At 30.3% G+C, this 17,934-nt stretch overlaps 1 protein-coding gene across 2 annotated transcripts in view; it reads right to left on the bottom strand.

Moving 5' to 3' along the window:
* LOC112593739 overlaps positions 1–17,934 on the bottom strand; it is a 58,315-nt gene that overhangs the window by 12,984 nt on the left and 27,397 nt on the right. Inside the window, exons 3-5 of one of the 2 annotated variants that reach the window (XM_025338376.1) lie at positions 16,918–16,954; positions 10,829–10,998; positions 9,281–9,469 (exon numbers count right to left, since the gene is read on the bottom strand). In XM_025338376.1, coding sequence (XP_025194161.1) covers positions 9,281–9,469; positions 10,829–10,998; positions 16,918–16,954 — 396 coding nt within the window. Of the gene's footprint in view, positions 1–9,280; positions 9,470–10,828; positions 10,999–16,917; positions 17,537–17,934 lie in introns of those variants that run through there. The other variant, XM_025338301.1, reaches the window with a different exon arrangement.

Here is a 17,934-nt window from a genome sequence, read left to right as displayed (position 1 = left end):
ACTTTCAAAACCTTATGGCTGCAATGTTTGCAGAGAAAAAACTCTGCATACAAATAAACATCACCTTATAAATTATAATATTTTATATTATCGAAAAACTGGCAACCTTGGTAACTATTTCCATCTCGTGTGTATATTCGTGTCCTCGGGGTTCGAATTCCTTCTTAAGTCCGGTCACGGAATATGGATATTCCATTCGTGGTTTTATCTTTGGTCATATTAACCGATATCAAAGGATATTTATCATTATACATGCAGTATATACACACATAGGAAATAAAAATATTATATTTAATTATATTCATGAGGCGTTTACAAAAATTTTCTCGGTACTTTCATAGAAACTTCATACTAGCACCCGTAACTTACCGAAACATTTGAAATTACCGTGTGATAGTATATTACATTCTCTTGACACTGTACAAAATGGCTTTATAGACATAGATATTTAATATGCTGGTATATATTATGAATATGTTATTTATGTATAGAAGCGTATATAATATATTAGTATATAAACATTATGATCCGACATTGGCCTTATATAATATATACAATGATAATATATTGTAATTCCGTTTCAGTTACCTGCATCGGTAAGAATTAAGAAGAGATAAAAAGTGGAATCAATCAAAAATAGAATCATTTAATGTATGTGAAATGTACATATAATATTATAATAAAGAATTTATTTTAAGTATAGGTATACAGTATGTATTTTTTGGAGATGTACATATATTGTCATATTTATAAATAAGTATTTTTATTGTGTCATCATTATTCAAAACATAATTGAATGAAAAACTTAAAGATTTAAAAAAAATAATAGCTTATATGTAATTATATATCAGAATAATAAGTATATTATTAATTTATATTTGTCTATTTGAAATTTATACAATTTAGGACTGAGAAAAAAAATCCATTTTATCGTCTACTCATATTTAAAATATTTCTATCACAATTTATATTTTTAATATAATATGAACGTAATTCTATACATCAGTCACAGTTATATAAGCTATAGTGCGAGATAATAATAATAGTAATACATGAACGTATGTACGATAATAGTGTGAAAAACGAACCTATATCGACACAGAGTTGACACTATATGTTATATACACCGGTCATATTCCATTATTTATAAATCCCAGACAACTAAAAGTCGTTGGACCCGTCGATGCTGCAGAGACTTGAACGCACGCCTACGCGGTGATGATATTGTGCGAGAGAAATAATGACTATACCTCGGTTCGCAATAGAGTTAACTGAATTTGTTCACGTTAAATATTATCTCAAAATGTACACACGCAAAAAAAAAATTGTATGCAAATCATTAAATTGTACAACGTGAATAATATTTTCTCTTTCTATCATCTATTCGTTTTTAAAAACTGACGAAGATTTTTAACGTTTTATTGTCTTAGTTTTTGTTGTTTACAGCGTGTCTTTTGAAGAATATTTGCTGTATGCAAGTATAAGTGTGCTTATTTGGTGGGTTATTAAATAATTAAATTTAGACGTTTGTTTGAAAGACAATCAATCATCAGCCTAAGTACCTGCCTACAAGTGGGAATAATTACATATACATAATATTATATTACCTTTATATTACAGTAAACAATCTGTATTGTGTAGGCACTAAGCTGTGTTTAAAAAAGTATGTTAATTGAATCGATAATTAAAATCATTTCTTTTTATATTCGAAAATGTCGGGGCTTACAATGCATTTATTTACTACCATATATACCAATTTATACTTATATAATATTAACACATGATTCTGTAATGCATGCGCTGTACTCGACCAAATCATTAGTCAAATAAAATCGCGTACAATACACAAACCGCAGGCGAGCGACTCCTACAGTATTGTCGTCAAAATTTCGAAACCTAGCCTCCCCTCCCACCCCCCAAAATAGCTTTCGTATCGATAGCGTTTCTTCTGTACGAATGTAAAATACATGTTGCGTTTATATTTATGCTTGCGGATGTATAACGGCGGCGTCGTGAACCTCAGGTCGTTCTTATAAGACGGTTAAATTATTTTCGTTCTCGCCAATCATCGACAGAATGATATACGTTGGATACTTATTATAGGTATCTATACATTATTATTAAAAACAAGTTCGGAAATTCCACACTTACCGTTATGACGCGTTGTTATATATTATACTATTATGCACATATCGCGACGCGATGCACACGGCCCACGCGCCGATTGTCTTAATGCGTGGACAACGGCGTGCTGCAGACGACGACCCCGACGTATAGTGCCTACACTACATAACATAAAATAATATTATGGCCGGTCTGCAGAATCCGGCACGTATCTCCGGAACTCGCGGTATATAAAATCGGTGTGTTCTATGATAAACGACAATACTACGCCAGTTGATCGTCGTCGGACATTCGACGACAGTAAGCGCGTAATATGTAGACACGGTAACGCGCGATGTTTGACGAAAACCGTAGACGACCGTATCTCGCACACCGACGGACACCCATCCAGTTCACCGGAATTACACGGACTGGACTGGACGCGTTGTAATGTATATAACACAATATACGCTCTGTCTGGCGCACGCACGCTCGCCCGTGTGGTAGTAGTACACCGGTTATTATTATACCAGCCGATCGATCGGGCCGCCGACTCTCGGTTTTTTTTCTATATTATTCCTTCGTCGCTCGTACACACTACACGTAGGTACGTACAATATAAGTGTATTATTATTATTATTATTATTATTTTTATTATGACCCTTCCCTTCGCCTGTCGTCGATGTTACAGCGGCGGTGTGCTCGCCGCCGTCGCTGTCACCGCCGCCGATGGGTTTTCTAATATTTCAGTTTTCTCTGCCGTTCACTCCCTCCTCCGGGCCGCCAAGAATTCCGTACAGTCCGTCAGACAATGAGACGGAGACGTGATTACACGCGCCAATGTTATTATTATTATATTATTTGTGTACAGCGTACACTTATATAGATACCATACCGACGGCGCACATATATATATATATAATGTATATTACATAATATACAAATTTAGTACGAATATTAGACATTGTGATCGGTTTTTTTTTTTAATTTTTTTCATTTTGGTCTAAAGTATTTTCTACATATATTTTTTTTTAATTTTATAATTATTTTATTTTTAAACCGACATCGAAATAATTATATATATACCTATAAGTATACGACAATGGGAAAATCGCCCAATCGTTTAGAAATCGAACGCGTTGCATAGGTCGATTCGCTTGAAAGACGATATTTTGTTATAATATGATAATATACATAATTATTTAATGGAGACATATATCATAAATCATAATAATGCAACTAAATTACTCGATAATTGTCTTTATTCTTTAATAATACTCAGCTACTTTTTTATATATTTGTATGTGTTTTTAAAATAACATTTTTTTTTTTTTACGAGTAAACTATCATAACCATATTAAGATAAAAAAACAATTTTCTCTATGAATTTCCATTTAAATTTTAATACTCTTAGTTAACAAAATCTTTGTATTTAAACATCTCTCTACAGTTTCAACCTTATTACACAACAATATATACACAAATATTAGTTTGATATTTTAAATAGCTACACATACTAATATTGAAATTATTTTTATTGAAACTCAATTTAACTTGAAAGTCAAATTATTCTAAATTTAATATTAATAAGTGAGCAATACATATTGAAACAAATGACAAGTTTTCGGACAGTTATCGGTACATGTAAAATCGGGAATATGTTAAGATGTTATAATTATAATGAATATTGATTATAATAATTAAATAGTAAATTTATCATTTATTAAAACTGTATTTATACATTTATACTTGTCATTATGTTTAATAAACTCATTTCATAATTTCTAAAAAAAAAACTATTGAAACTGAAAAATAACAAGGTATCAACGGATTTTTTTTAATGTATTATTGTATTCCTTTTAAAACGTAAACATATATCTTAACCGTGTTTATTGCTAATAATGAATTTTAATAGTATTTAAAAATAATTACCTACTTTACGTCTATTCCTATAATATTGTTTAAACGTTATTAATACAGTCAATAGTTATAGTGGAGTAATAATACAGTTTATATATTATAAGAATTTCATCTGAATTCTATAAATCACCTTAAAAACTTTTGTTGAATTTTTAAAAACAAAAACCCATAGTATATACTTCCAAGACATTGGAAGAGTGTTATATAATGCAAGGTCGGCAATTAAATTCTAAAACAGTCCAGATAATTAAAAAAAAAAATTTCGAGGGCCGGAAAAAACGTATGTATTAATTAATAATTGTTGTGTTATCGTAACTATTATTGTAACCAGTGATACACGATGAACACTATCGTAATCTCCAAATACATAAAAAAAATAGATCAAAAAATCTATAATGTGTGAAAAACTAGTATTAAAAAATATTTTTGGCGGTCCAGTTATTTTCAATCCTCTGAGACTGCCTATTGTCGACCCTTGGGTTAATGTATATACGCATCTAAATCATTCAAAGGGTTAAAACTCTCGACAGCGGTTTGACACTTAAATCAAAGTTTATTGCCATAAATACATTATGTATATTATTTAATTATTTATGAAAAAACACTGAATTATTGTGTAATATTATTATGATACAAATCATTTGGTTACAATTAAATAATCCTCGAATTTGGGTTTAAAATATTCGATAAGTATACAATAAGAAAATATAATTTTTTATTTGTTTAAAAAATATTAACTTGTATTCTAATATATTATAAATTATAGAATTTAAACATATTCCAAAAACACTCATTACTTAGTACTTACTAATATACTAAATAAATACTCGGGGAAATATTGTTGCAAATGTACACGTGACTTTATACAAATACAAGTTTTTAAACGAACTAAACGATAATATTTATTTTTATTTTTTTAAATTAGCATTAAATCATTTATATCTACTCAAATAAATACGTGCTTATTTTATTTCAAGGCTACGCATGTACAATATATGAAATAAATGTTTGGTAAAAATGCTTGCACGCGTTAGTCAGAGTGATAAGACACGAGGGTAGAATTGTATCACAACTTTAATGCCCGCAGTTATATTATACCATTATTTCCCCGATTTGAGTACTATCCGACGAGTAATAAACCACAGACGAAGTGCAGTGGCTTACCTTGGGAAGCGCAGAAAATAAAAATTGAAAGAAAAATACATTATAATATACTCGTGCACATAGACACTGCCTATAATGAGTGTGGTATCTCCAGGTGACGGGAATTGTACCACTGCTGTTATTTAGAAGTTTAGCTAAACACATATATTTCGAGAACGCATAGTTGTTTTTTAACAATAAAAAAAATTATAAACAGGTTTTCCGTACTTTTTATTATGTACGTAACTGTTCAAATATAAAACCCCGTGAATCAGTTAATTCGCTGTGTAAACACGAAATTCCAATTTTACGTCGACTATTTCAGGTCGTGAACGCCGCTGGTAGAAAGCAAATGGATATGAATACAAAAAAACCCGGTTTTCACGACACCAATATATGAGATACAGGAGATACAGTCTGTATAAAAAAAAAAATAAAATAAAAAAATACAGTACGCACGAGTCAAAAGACAAACGGTTTACATACAAGCAAAAGTCATAAATTGACTTGACTCTTGCGCGCAGTGAAATTCCTGCAGTAGGTGCAATTAAAGTATACATAGATAAGAGCAACGAGCAAATTATTAGGTTAGTCAATTTATAGTTGTGTATAATATGCATGCATAATAAATTCCTCCAACATAATATTTTTTAAAGGAGAAATATACGCCGAATACACGTTCAAATAATAATGTATTATGCAATTATAATTACGTGCATTTTATCTGGAGAAACGATATTAAACGATTTTATCTCACTTTATATAAATTAAACTATAGGTATATACTCGATATCAATCAATTTGAAACATATAAAACATGGTTTAATTGCACGTTTCAAATATTTTTTATAATATATATTTAACCGGCAATAATCATATTATATTAAAGAATTAAAAACGCGTTGTCTAGATTGTCTAGACATTGATATATTAAATCCTATTAAAGAATCCGATTACCCGCCAGAGAAGCATTGTAAAACCCGAATTTAATTTTAATTCGAAACAAATGGTGCAGACCGAAAACACTGTGGGATGGCTATTAGTTTTTATAAAATACACTCGTATAGTAGTGTATACCTATTTTTAATGAGTTTGACAAGTTGATGATAATGTGTATAACGCATACCTCCTAATTTAAATCATGTGAACAATTCTAATAGCAACAGTCACGAAAATCTAATACTTTGCGCGTAAACCCATTATAAAAAAAATAAACATATGTATACTTATCGATATACATATATATTTATATACCACAAGTTGCTGATAATGTTATGCACGCAAGATCGTACACGTGTTAAGGAAGTCTGTGCGACATGTAAGAAGAAAAACCGCATAAGTAGATCTCGAAGAAATGATAAAAAAAAAATTTTATATATATTTATTTTTGCAATCGCGTAGGTAGCCTATCGCACACAAAGTACTCACTAACACACAAGGGATAGGGGTTAAAGAAATTATTTCAAAAACCGGTTCCATTTTGAGCTCGTAACGAGCTGCACTTTATGCTTGTGTGCGCTGGACGAAACTAAATTGCACCGTACACTCCTCGGGGCGTATATATAGGAGGTGCAGACGGCTGTAGCGAGCTTGTAAATCCGAAATGAAAAAAAATGTAGGTACCGACCAGGCGCTGCGGGTCCACGGCGCGTATAGATATGTACTTCTAGAACAGAGATAAGATCGAAGCAGAAGTATCTTTAATAACCATTGCATATTATGTAGACACGCGAATAGATAATAATATTATGGTATTGTATAGAGAGAGAAAAAATCACAAATAATGGAAATGTTGCGTAATGACGACGTAGAGTGTACATTGTATGTGCGCTCAATACAATGTTAGTTTTTATTATGATTGTTGTGGTCGAGTCGAACATTCGTCGTTGCCAATTGTAGACATCTATAGATAGGTGTCTTATTTGACCGCTAGTTATTATTAATCAAACCATATTAATAATAATAATCGTCAATTATTTAACTACGACACATACATACACACACACACACACACGAACATATATATACATTATACATATACGTAGTATACTGAAAGAGAAAAAAAAATCATTTCAGGTAATATTATTATATAATATTTATAGAGTTAATACGATTCCGGAATATAATATTCCACTGACCTGCAATAACTAGTTTTAATATTTATAAAAAAAAAATAAAATTTTTGAAAATTTCTTTCTGCAATTACACGAATATATTTAGGTATTCTTTTCATTACGCGATTACGCGTATTACGATATATCATAATATATTATAATATGAATATTGAATGATGATCACCGCTATAATGCTGCTGTACTGAATGATTCCCCAAACACGCTCACCCCTATGCTTTCCTTTAATAATGAATTTATTCAAATTCTGATTTTTGAAATATTTTTAAATATAAATACTTGGAATTATACCATTTAAGGAGTGTTCTATGCTGATATAAATTTTTTATTTTTTTTTTTAATAAGATCCGTTTTATTTACGGTAAACTGTTAATTAGATTCCTTTTTTTTTTAACATTTTGATATATTAAATTCAAAATTTGAAAAAGTAATTTCTATAATAAATTATATAAGCTAAGAATAATCTTGAATAACGAGTTTTACAAAAATTCAGAATGGATATAACTTATATCATACATTATGAAATTGTATTATAATAATTTATAATCGAACTATATTTACAAATTATAAAATATTAATTAATAAGATGTTCAAATAATTTTTGCCCATTTCATTTAAGTTCATAATCAAAAGCCTAATATTCTTAAAACACAAAGTTAAATAACTAAAAACTATTCTTTTGAATTTCAATTTAAAATTTAAATACACCAATGTATTCTAAGATGTTTAATCTTCTAAACCACTAGTTTTCGATTTTTTTTTTGTATGATGACACCCTAATTCCATAAAAATGGCAAAACACTCAGGCCCAGATTGGGAGGATACTGGCCTACTAACCCAGGCGACCCAAAGATACAATATCAAAAAAGACCTTTTTTTTACTCATTAATTGTTTAAACAATTTTATGTAATTTAATATTAGTACATTACGCGACACATTTTACTCGGCGACACACTGGTTGAGAACCATGGTTTTTTCTAAACTATTTATTAGAAAAAAAAAAAAAGATTATTTTTTGAAAAAATAGTAGTTACTTATACTTAGAATTTACAAAAATTTAAATTTAAATAAATTCGTTATTAAAGGAAAAAATAGAAATGAGGGGGGGAGTGAACATACTTAGTGAATCATCATGTAAGTAAGTATAGTGCCTATCTCATGTTTTTTTTTTATATAATGACATTTCTGTACGAATAATGTGTGGTCAATGACAAATATTATGCAACACTCATACACATATTATATCCACAGCATTTTATACATAATATACAATATCACTGCGACATTAGAATAAATACGATCATCGAAGTATATAGAGCGTGACGTATATAATATATGCGTATTATAGCGCCAGTCACGTACGTGTTATAGATCAGAACTTATAACATCGCAAACCTTAAATAACATATTATGTAGGCAATCACTGCAGGACGTTCACAGGATATACGACTCGATGTCAATGCACGATACAGCGCATAATGAACGATTTTGAAAGAGCTTATTGCGTGTAAACACCTATTAGAATAATACATACGTCCTGTACGTTATAATAATAATTAATAATTTGTGTACAATCTTTCATTACGGTTAAATTATTAATATTACATAAATAACGATTTAATATATATATACTATTAAGTATTAAACTGAACATTTTTAACGATTTTAGGCATCAAATATCTAAAAAAAAAAATATAATGGATTTAATGGTTTCTAGTAATTATTGCACACTTTATTATATTTTAATTAATTGGCGACAATTCAATTTAAAATCATATCTGTACGCGCGTACTCATTACGTCACATATATTTAGTGGAACAATAAATTTCAATAGTTTTTGATGTTTTTAGACAAGCATCATACTTTTATATACTTATGTCTTGTATACTATGCATTTATGTCGTGACTTAAAGTTCCATATATTTTACTATGGGCAAATTAATATGTCAATGATGAAATTATAATAAATTATTAACAAACCTTATCGCTGATATTTCCTAGGTGGACTACGTCCTCTGTTTCTACTAGCTCTTCTTTTTCTTCTCGGCTCTTGATTTTTTTCTCTCGAACTTCTTTCAACAATGATGGGTTTCCTTCCAATGAAGATATTCTCACGACCACTTCTTTGGTATTTTCTCCGTCGCCGCCTTCATCACCCAATTGACGATGCTAAATAAAATAGTGAAATATTCTAATTAGAATAACATTAATCTTTACAGCTTTTATTAAATAATTTTAAATTTAAGTAATATTTCCAGACATTAACGTTTAATTAATTTATAATAGTTTTCTTATTTGTTTATTTATATGATATATAAAACATCAATATCTTAAAAAAACGGTCAATAAATAGTTTTCTTAAACAATTAGCAATATTTGAGAAAAAACAGATCCGAAAACAATGTGATAAGCTACTAAAAACTGCGTTAATGTAACAAAAAATAATACATTACAATATCATGATTTAAAGATGTGCATTAAATCGAAATTGAAATATGTTGTCAAAAATTATATTATTCCGCACACGTCTCAATTGTGAATTCCGTAATAGTCACCACATGACATTCACCTTCGGACTAGCTCGATTTCTTGCAGGATCATCGCTCTTAAGGAATGCAATATTGGTATTACAGTGATTCCGAACGTGACAGAAAGAATGGATGAATTAATAATTATAATGTAATAATGAATAGGTAAAAGCCGGCTCGAGACCGCGGCCAAAAACAATAGGATCGTTCGCTGAACCCTACTTTATGTTATGTAGAAATTGATTTTTCTTTGACTCGATTCGAATATGTTTGTACACCAACCCAGCATCTTATCTACCTACCACTGTACTCGTATATAGTTACTGTACTTTTACGTCAATTATTATTAATTTTGTACACAATAACTATACACGTGTTTATAAGTGTGTGTGAATGTATGTACACAAATTATGTATTATATATTATTTTTGATAATATCAACCTTTCACTGTATATACCAAGAACGAATATAATTATTCTGATCTAATTTAACTTGTTTTGTGTGATGTTCCGATGTGATATCCGCATGAAAAAGACCAATCATAATTCTCATTATATTATTATACGCTAAGAAATCGTAATTATATTAACTCGTAAAGAGCCCGAAGATATAATATACAGGTATATACATTGATAAGCGAATACAAACGAATTTGTGTCTTACGAGACTGGTTTGAAATGTCTTTCAGTTCTATATACATATTATATTATACGCAATTTTTTTTTTTTTTCATTAAGAATCGATATATCGTTACCAGTCCACTAGTACAGAGTTAGTCGGTATAGTATAAGTCGTGTGTAGAGATTATCCATATAGTCGACAAGCTTTATTATATGAGAATGTTGAATAACGTGTATGCATCGCGAGAAATTTAAATATTTTTAAATGGATTTTATTTGTTTTGTGATTATCTGCAATTAATTGTAATCTTGGAGAATGTAGGAAACAGTATTCTGAATCGATAGTAAAGTTTAGAGTTAGCGTGCTAATTAAAATTACTTCGGTCTGTTGATGTTCCTGTTTTTCGGTATCTTCGGTCGTGTTAGTCGTAACTATTGGCCCAGAGTCCTCGACGATTTTACCGTCTTCCAACACGACTTGTCTTTTAACTCTCGTTTCGATTTGTTTTTTGGTAGTCAATTCAACTTTTTTCTTAGTCACCCATTCTTCTGAAATTGTGAAAAAAAAAAACAAAAATTGAATAACAAATATAAGACAAACATAATGATCAATGGGCTAAAAATACAGAGCGCGCAGAGCATTATACATATAGTATATAGGTCGAACAGTGTAGCAGCAGACGCGGAAATGGAGACATTTACAATTGCCCACACATTTGTATAATAATATATACAGGTATAATATAATACATAAACGAGCGAATTGTACTTTCTTTGGCAAATTACATATCGTCGTGTATTTCTCGGTTTGGAAACATTGTATCCACAGACTACACATATACACATATTTATATATAAATCATACACAATGGTGTAGTGTGCATATATACATACACTCAATCTATAATATAGACTAGACTAGGACCTTATTAATCTGTCAACCGGTAGTTATGAAATTTTATTAATGAACATACTGTGGAACAAGCGAGAAATATATTAGGGGCAAACGTTTTTATTCCTTCTTTTGCGTACACCATTTTGTACACTTCGAATGACTATCAATCAAAATTGAAAGACATATTATTAAAAGATTTGATCTACCAACTGATGTTTCGTATGCGTAAAATTGTCACAATTTAAAATGGTGTCAAAATACTGTAGTTAAAAACATATGGCAAAAAATTACATTGAAAATTTCATATCTATAAACTCCTGTATTTGTATACACGATTTCACAACCCAACACTCAATTATTTTAATTTATAAAATGTGTACAATTGAGCTATAAATGATTGTGCGTGTGTTAAATAAGCAACAAATATAGTATAAGAGCAAAAAAAGTGCAATTATTTTTCGTAATTTTTCTATAGTACATTTGTTTAAGTTTGATTTTAATATTTTATTATTTTATATGATGGCCTTCAGTAGACATTTTAAGTGCGTTTTCTATTGTCTGGAGACTATTAATAACTATTGTTTAAAATGCGCAAATTGTTTTTATCTCATGGAAGATTTCAAGTATACCTATACCATATAACATAAAATATAATAAATATAAATTATACATAAAACTGAAAGTATATATATATAGCCTCCATTCCGACGGAGAAATGATGGATTTTTTCTCATCAATAGCAATATAAGGGTGTTGTATATATTTCCACGTTTAGTAGGTATAATTTATCATATTTTATTATAATTTCTTGCGATGAATAAAACATTCACACGTAGCCACCAGTCACGTAAGTAATATGTAATAATTATTATTGTTATTATCGTTATTTTTTTTCGTGCTCATTGGATAACAAATGTTTTGACTTCATATAGCCATATAAGTAGAGGCCTTAAAAACATAAAAATTTAACAATACCCCGGAGAAAGTACACAATGCTGTTCAAAAAAACACTGCAGACGAACTGATGTTAGAGATGCTTCCGCATGAGATACATTGTGGTAATACGAGTATGCTAATTTTAAATTATAATAGTGTATGTAATGTCACAACAGTACATTTAAACTATAATAATAACAACTGTTATATATATTTTCTATAAGCAAACTTTGTGTTATCTATTTACTGGGTTGGGTAAATTTTTGTTGACTAAACACACATAAAAAAGCGTGTGATTTTTTTTTTTTTGTTTTTGAAAACTGGCTGAAGTAAAAACTATAAAAATTATATTAACAAACAGTGTAACATAAAATTATTTCATAAGACCTATTAATTTTTCGAGTCAGTTATATAATATTGTCTTAATTTAAACAATGTATTTATTATTATTATTATTAGAGAATAAACCAGAAAAAATTAAATAAAAACTAACTCTGGTTGAATTAGATCATTTGCTGTGTCAAATTACTCTCTTAAAAAATTCAATAACCTTTGTTAGTTAATCATATGTAACCGGTTATAATCAGTATGATCCTAATATTTTATGTATTATATGTTTATAGTTTATAGTTACGTCAATGAAAGTTAATTTTGAACGTGAACAGGTAATAAATTATCGATTTAAATATTAAATAATAATTTTTATGTTTTTTTTTTTATTAATCTATGTATACGCAATTGTACTTAATAGTATTAATACAAACGTCGAAGTTATTTCAAACATATATTTTTGATTTTCTATTTAAATTTTATTCTAAAACAACACTATTAATAATTGTTCTTCAATACACGTTCATTAATACAAATACTAAAATTTAAGTTATAACTTATAAATAATTACTTTTATTGATTTTGAAAAATGCAAGCTTTAGACTTTTTAGTACTAAAATAATACTATGGTATTATGTATGTGTATATATAATTTATTTCATGTTATTTGTAATCGCTGCTAGTTAGTTGGTGGTTAATGTTTATAATAGGTAAGTGTATACAAACCATATTTTACAAAGGAGTTAATTGCACACTATGTTATGATTGCAAAACATAAATAAAAACAGATTTTTATCCATCTATTGTGTTTTGGATACGTCACGAGTATTCAACTAACGTGCGAGAAACAGCACCTTGACGATTTGTATTGTTATTCTCGTTACTCTCGATACGTTATTCTTAATAATATTATTTTTCTCCTCGTTTTTAAGCTATTCCAATCAATAACTTGTGAGTGTTGTTTAATCGAACTTTTTTTATCTTTAATTTGATTTACAATCCCCAGTAAAACTCACACATTATAATTTAATCATGTAAGATATGTAGCATAGGTAAATAAAAAAAAAATCAATAGAATGGATGTAGCATAAATTTATATAGCCTTATCTTTCGTTTTACAATATCATAATTGTCACGGTACGTTGATCATCTTATTCCAAGCCACTGACGTTTAATCTCTACGAAACCACCAACACTCAATTTAGTAACTAGCATTAGGTCAGTGAGATTTGACACCCATATCAATTATTGGCTAATCACATTTTTTTTTTTTTTTTTTTTTAATTACACGTTTATTCGTCTGGGAAAAAATTAAATTAATTTAAGTTTCACTTAGCTACCAATAATTTTTTATTTTAGTTTATTTACAGATCGAACAAATATAACAGTTTAATTAACTGCAGCATTATTATCGACCAGTAGATTATAGGTATATGCTATTATATTAATAATTGGTGTTCTAAAAATAGGTATTAAATGTTATTTTCTTCTAAATATAAAAAATAGTACGGTTCTTAGTTTTAATATATTTATAAAATATATGTCGATGTCAAGCTCTGAATAATATCATTGATTTTTAATATTTTTATATATTATTTCTATAATGAGCTTGAAAATGATTTAAATTTTGAAAGCAGTTTATTTTGTATGACAGAATTATAAAATACATTATGTTCATGCAATATCGATTAAAATACAATATTTTCTAAGGCATTGGTTATAAGCGCATAATAATAGTAGTTAAAAAAAAAAAAAGCTAAGTTCCTGTCTGATAGATGCATGTGTTTTATAGTAATGTTTATTAATTATTCGTTAATAAAACAATATATTTTCCAAAATTATCTTATGAAAGTTGACATTTTATACAAAATATTATTTTTGTTTAATATTAATCTTAAATTTTACTAGTAAACAAATGATTTTTATAACAATATAAATATATTTGTAATTTTATCATTAAGATTAGGATATACGTATTAAATCTGCATACTATAGAGATTTGATATTAATAGTAAACTTTCAATCAGGTAGGTACATATTATAATATAATAGTAATTAGTAACATAATTTATAATTTCAATTGCAACATACTTAGATTACAGTCATATTGACTAGAAATTTAACAGTTAAATTAAATGTATCAATTAAAATTATTTATTTAAATTTAATCTATACTTTCGATGACTTATCAATACTTGTATGAATGTATAAAATATACTTTTAACAATTTTAACTATAATTTTTAGTAAATTGTATGTACCTTTAAGTCTAATTTTTCCTAATTTTTCAATTATTTAACCTATGTAATTAACCATACTAAGTTAAAATATTTATAGCTTTTACAGTTACATTTGTACATTTTATTACTGTTTAGTGTTTTAGTCATAAATTAATAAATATTAATCACGTATAATAAATTTAAGCCTCAGAAAAGATGTATTTGGTGACCAGTGTAATTGTATTTTATATAAATTAAATAATTTTTTTTATTTTATTTCGTTACACATATACTTAAAAGTATTTATTTAAGTACTACTATAGTTTGATCGGACTTACTATACTATTCTAGGGGCAACATTTATGTCGAATCTAGTTTCATTATTTGATGAAATTCAGTAACAATTGTACGTCATACTGGACGTTGTATAGTTTTATGAGTTCATTTTATTACAGTACTTTATGTGAGTTCAACGATACTTTGATGTGAAGGTATCGTAAATATCTATGGTTAAAAATTACCATATTCATAGTAGTATAAATGTATATAATCGTATAAATTTTGGGATCGTATTTCGCGTTTTCTCTTGTTTTCAAAATGTTTATTATTCATCTCGTGTCACGGATGTGCAAAGAACATTATTATTATTTCGAAAATCGTTTATCGATGATGTACTGACGCCAACATAATGAATTCGTGTACGTGAAACGATTTCTAAAGTCCATTGGGTTTGCGTCAGACACGCAATATCGAACTGGTTGAAAATACATTTATTTGATTTGAGGCATTTAGTGGTGTATTATTTACTATTCGCTTGTTTATTGTGATCTGTATGTATATACTTTTACAATCGATCAAAACTTGTGGTTGAGGCTGCTTATTTGACGGGTATGCAAATTTAAAAATAAACATTTTTTGCACTAATGACACTGACATTCCACACAGGCAAAAACTTGAATAATTGACCACAGCATTTAGATTTATTAACGTTCTATTTATTGCGATTTGTAATGATCAACTGTGGCCAGTTATGTATATTATTATTTATGTGTATGTGTAGCTGTGTACCAAAGGTACCATGTATACGAGAAACGCACTTATATTAACGAGTTCAACGTTAATTATGTTCACGGTTAAACGCTGCAGATGTTACTATTATCCAGTACGCGTCTTAATTGAATTTAAAAAAATAAAATAAAAATAAGTAGAAAATGCGAACATCATTACTCTCAAGTCTCCATAATTACTAAGTGTTGTATTTATGTTTTTAATATTTGAAACACGCATCGAAATAAACATTTTGTGACCAATATTATAAAATTTGATATCATATAGAGTGTAATAAAATCCGTAAGTGTACAAGTCTTAGTATATAATATATTATATTATACCGTATTTACCGTATTATACGTCATTCTGCACTGAATCTAGCGTGGGATTGGTTTTTAGTTTTTATGCATAGAGAATAAAGAAATTAAATAACATTTCTAAGCACTTCACGAATCACCACCTATTTAAACAGAGTAGGCATATTTATTTTTAACGCAAAATAATATAATAATATAAAATTGTAATGATGCATGCGCTACGTCGTGTTCTACTCAAGCTGTATAAATAATTTTATCGTAAATATTTATTTCGATCGTATTTTTCTGAAATATTGTGCTATAATCAAAATAATGCACACATCGTCTCGTCAAATGCAATCATCACGTGTTACGACTGTATTTACGAGGTTCGGTTAAATGTCAATACGCGGTAACAGTTCAGAGTCTTAGGGCGGTGTGGGTTGAAAGGGCTGACGGGAATTTTTACAGAGCCTAACCCACGTGAACGGTTATTATAACAATACGATAATTCACGAGTATAGAAAATTTCGCCAAAGTGAATCTATATTATAATAAATGTATACCTAGTACAGGTGTGCAAATAATTATACCTGTGATCTTAGTATACTGATATGTACACAACACTTTATGGAGACGGTGCAGGTCTGTTTGCAGGTACATATTATATGTATATTATAAATTAATTACAACGAATAACCTTAATAATAATAATAATAATAAGATAACGGTATCGGTCTTACCTTCTTTGGTGGTGGCAATCACATTGTCCGGATCGACCTGCGAAAAACAATACGACGAGTTATCAGACGACACGAACGATATGGACGTGGTCGAGGTGGACCTGTCGCCGGGGCTCCTGGCCGGGTCGACAACTCCTCCGCCGCCGCCGCCGGCGTACCTCCCAGGCCCATTGCCGGGCGACGTCGGTGCAGGCACGATAAGTATGACTACCATTCGAAAGACGACGTATGGGCCGTATAACAATAACAATATATCATGTACCTATGTCCGAATCGTTACAAAACGACGGCGTTACGGTTGGCCGTGTTCGCGGGGGTTCGCGCTCGCCGGACCAATGACGGGTCGCCGATTCACCACCGGCAACAGCCGGCGACGTCGCAACGACCACGGAAACGGCACATCGCGCCGGACGGTATCGCAAACGATCAAAATGATATCGCCGCCGCTTATCGCGCGCGGATAACGATCACGCCGCGACGGAAACGCGAAATCAACGCGAAGACGATTCGACCGCCGCGCGCGCGTGTCACGCACACACCGACCGACGCGGACGACGCTGTAGCGAGGGACGCGGTTATTTTGCCGCCAACGCGCGAGCGACGAGTAAGCCGACGGACGGACGTACTGAGCGCCGTGGCCGCGCGCGCGGCCGCGTCCTCCTCTACCCCCCGCCCGCGCGCGTACCATCCGACGCGAGCGCTCGCGCCGCACTTCCACTTTCTACTGGCGTACACGCGTACACGTGCGTGCGTACGCCGCGCCGCTCATTCGCTTTCCGCGCCGGTTGCGAGCGGAGACTGTTGCGATTCCGTCGGGTGTTTGTTTGTTTGTTTGCTTGTTTTTATTTTTTTTTTTCGTTTGTTTTTGGGCCGAGTTTTTGTTTTCGTTTTACGGAAACGCGCGTGTCGGGTGAAAAACAAAAACGAGTTCCGGCGGCTATCGACGCAATCAACACGCGCGCAATCTATTCTTCACACCGTTCGCGATCGCGTCTTAAAAAATACGAGTATAATATA

This window comes from Melanaphis sacchari, unplaced genomic scaffold, assembly GCF_002803265.2.
Source record: "Melanaphis sacchari strain LSU unplaced genomic scaffold, SCAv2.0 Contig0_pilon_pilon, whole genome shotgun sequence".
Taxonomy (NCBI): Eukaryota; Metazoa; Arthropoda; class Insecta; order Hemiptera; family Aphididae; genus Melanaphis; species Melanaphis sacchari.
The sequence above is the reverse complement of the archived record's forward strand: the minus strand, read 5'-3'. Positions and strand labels throughout refer to the sequence as shown.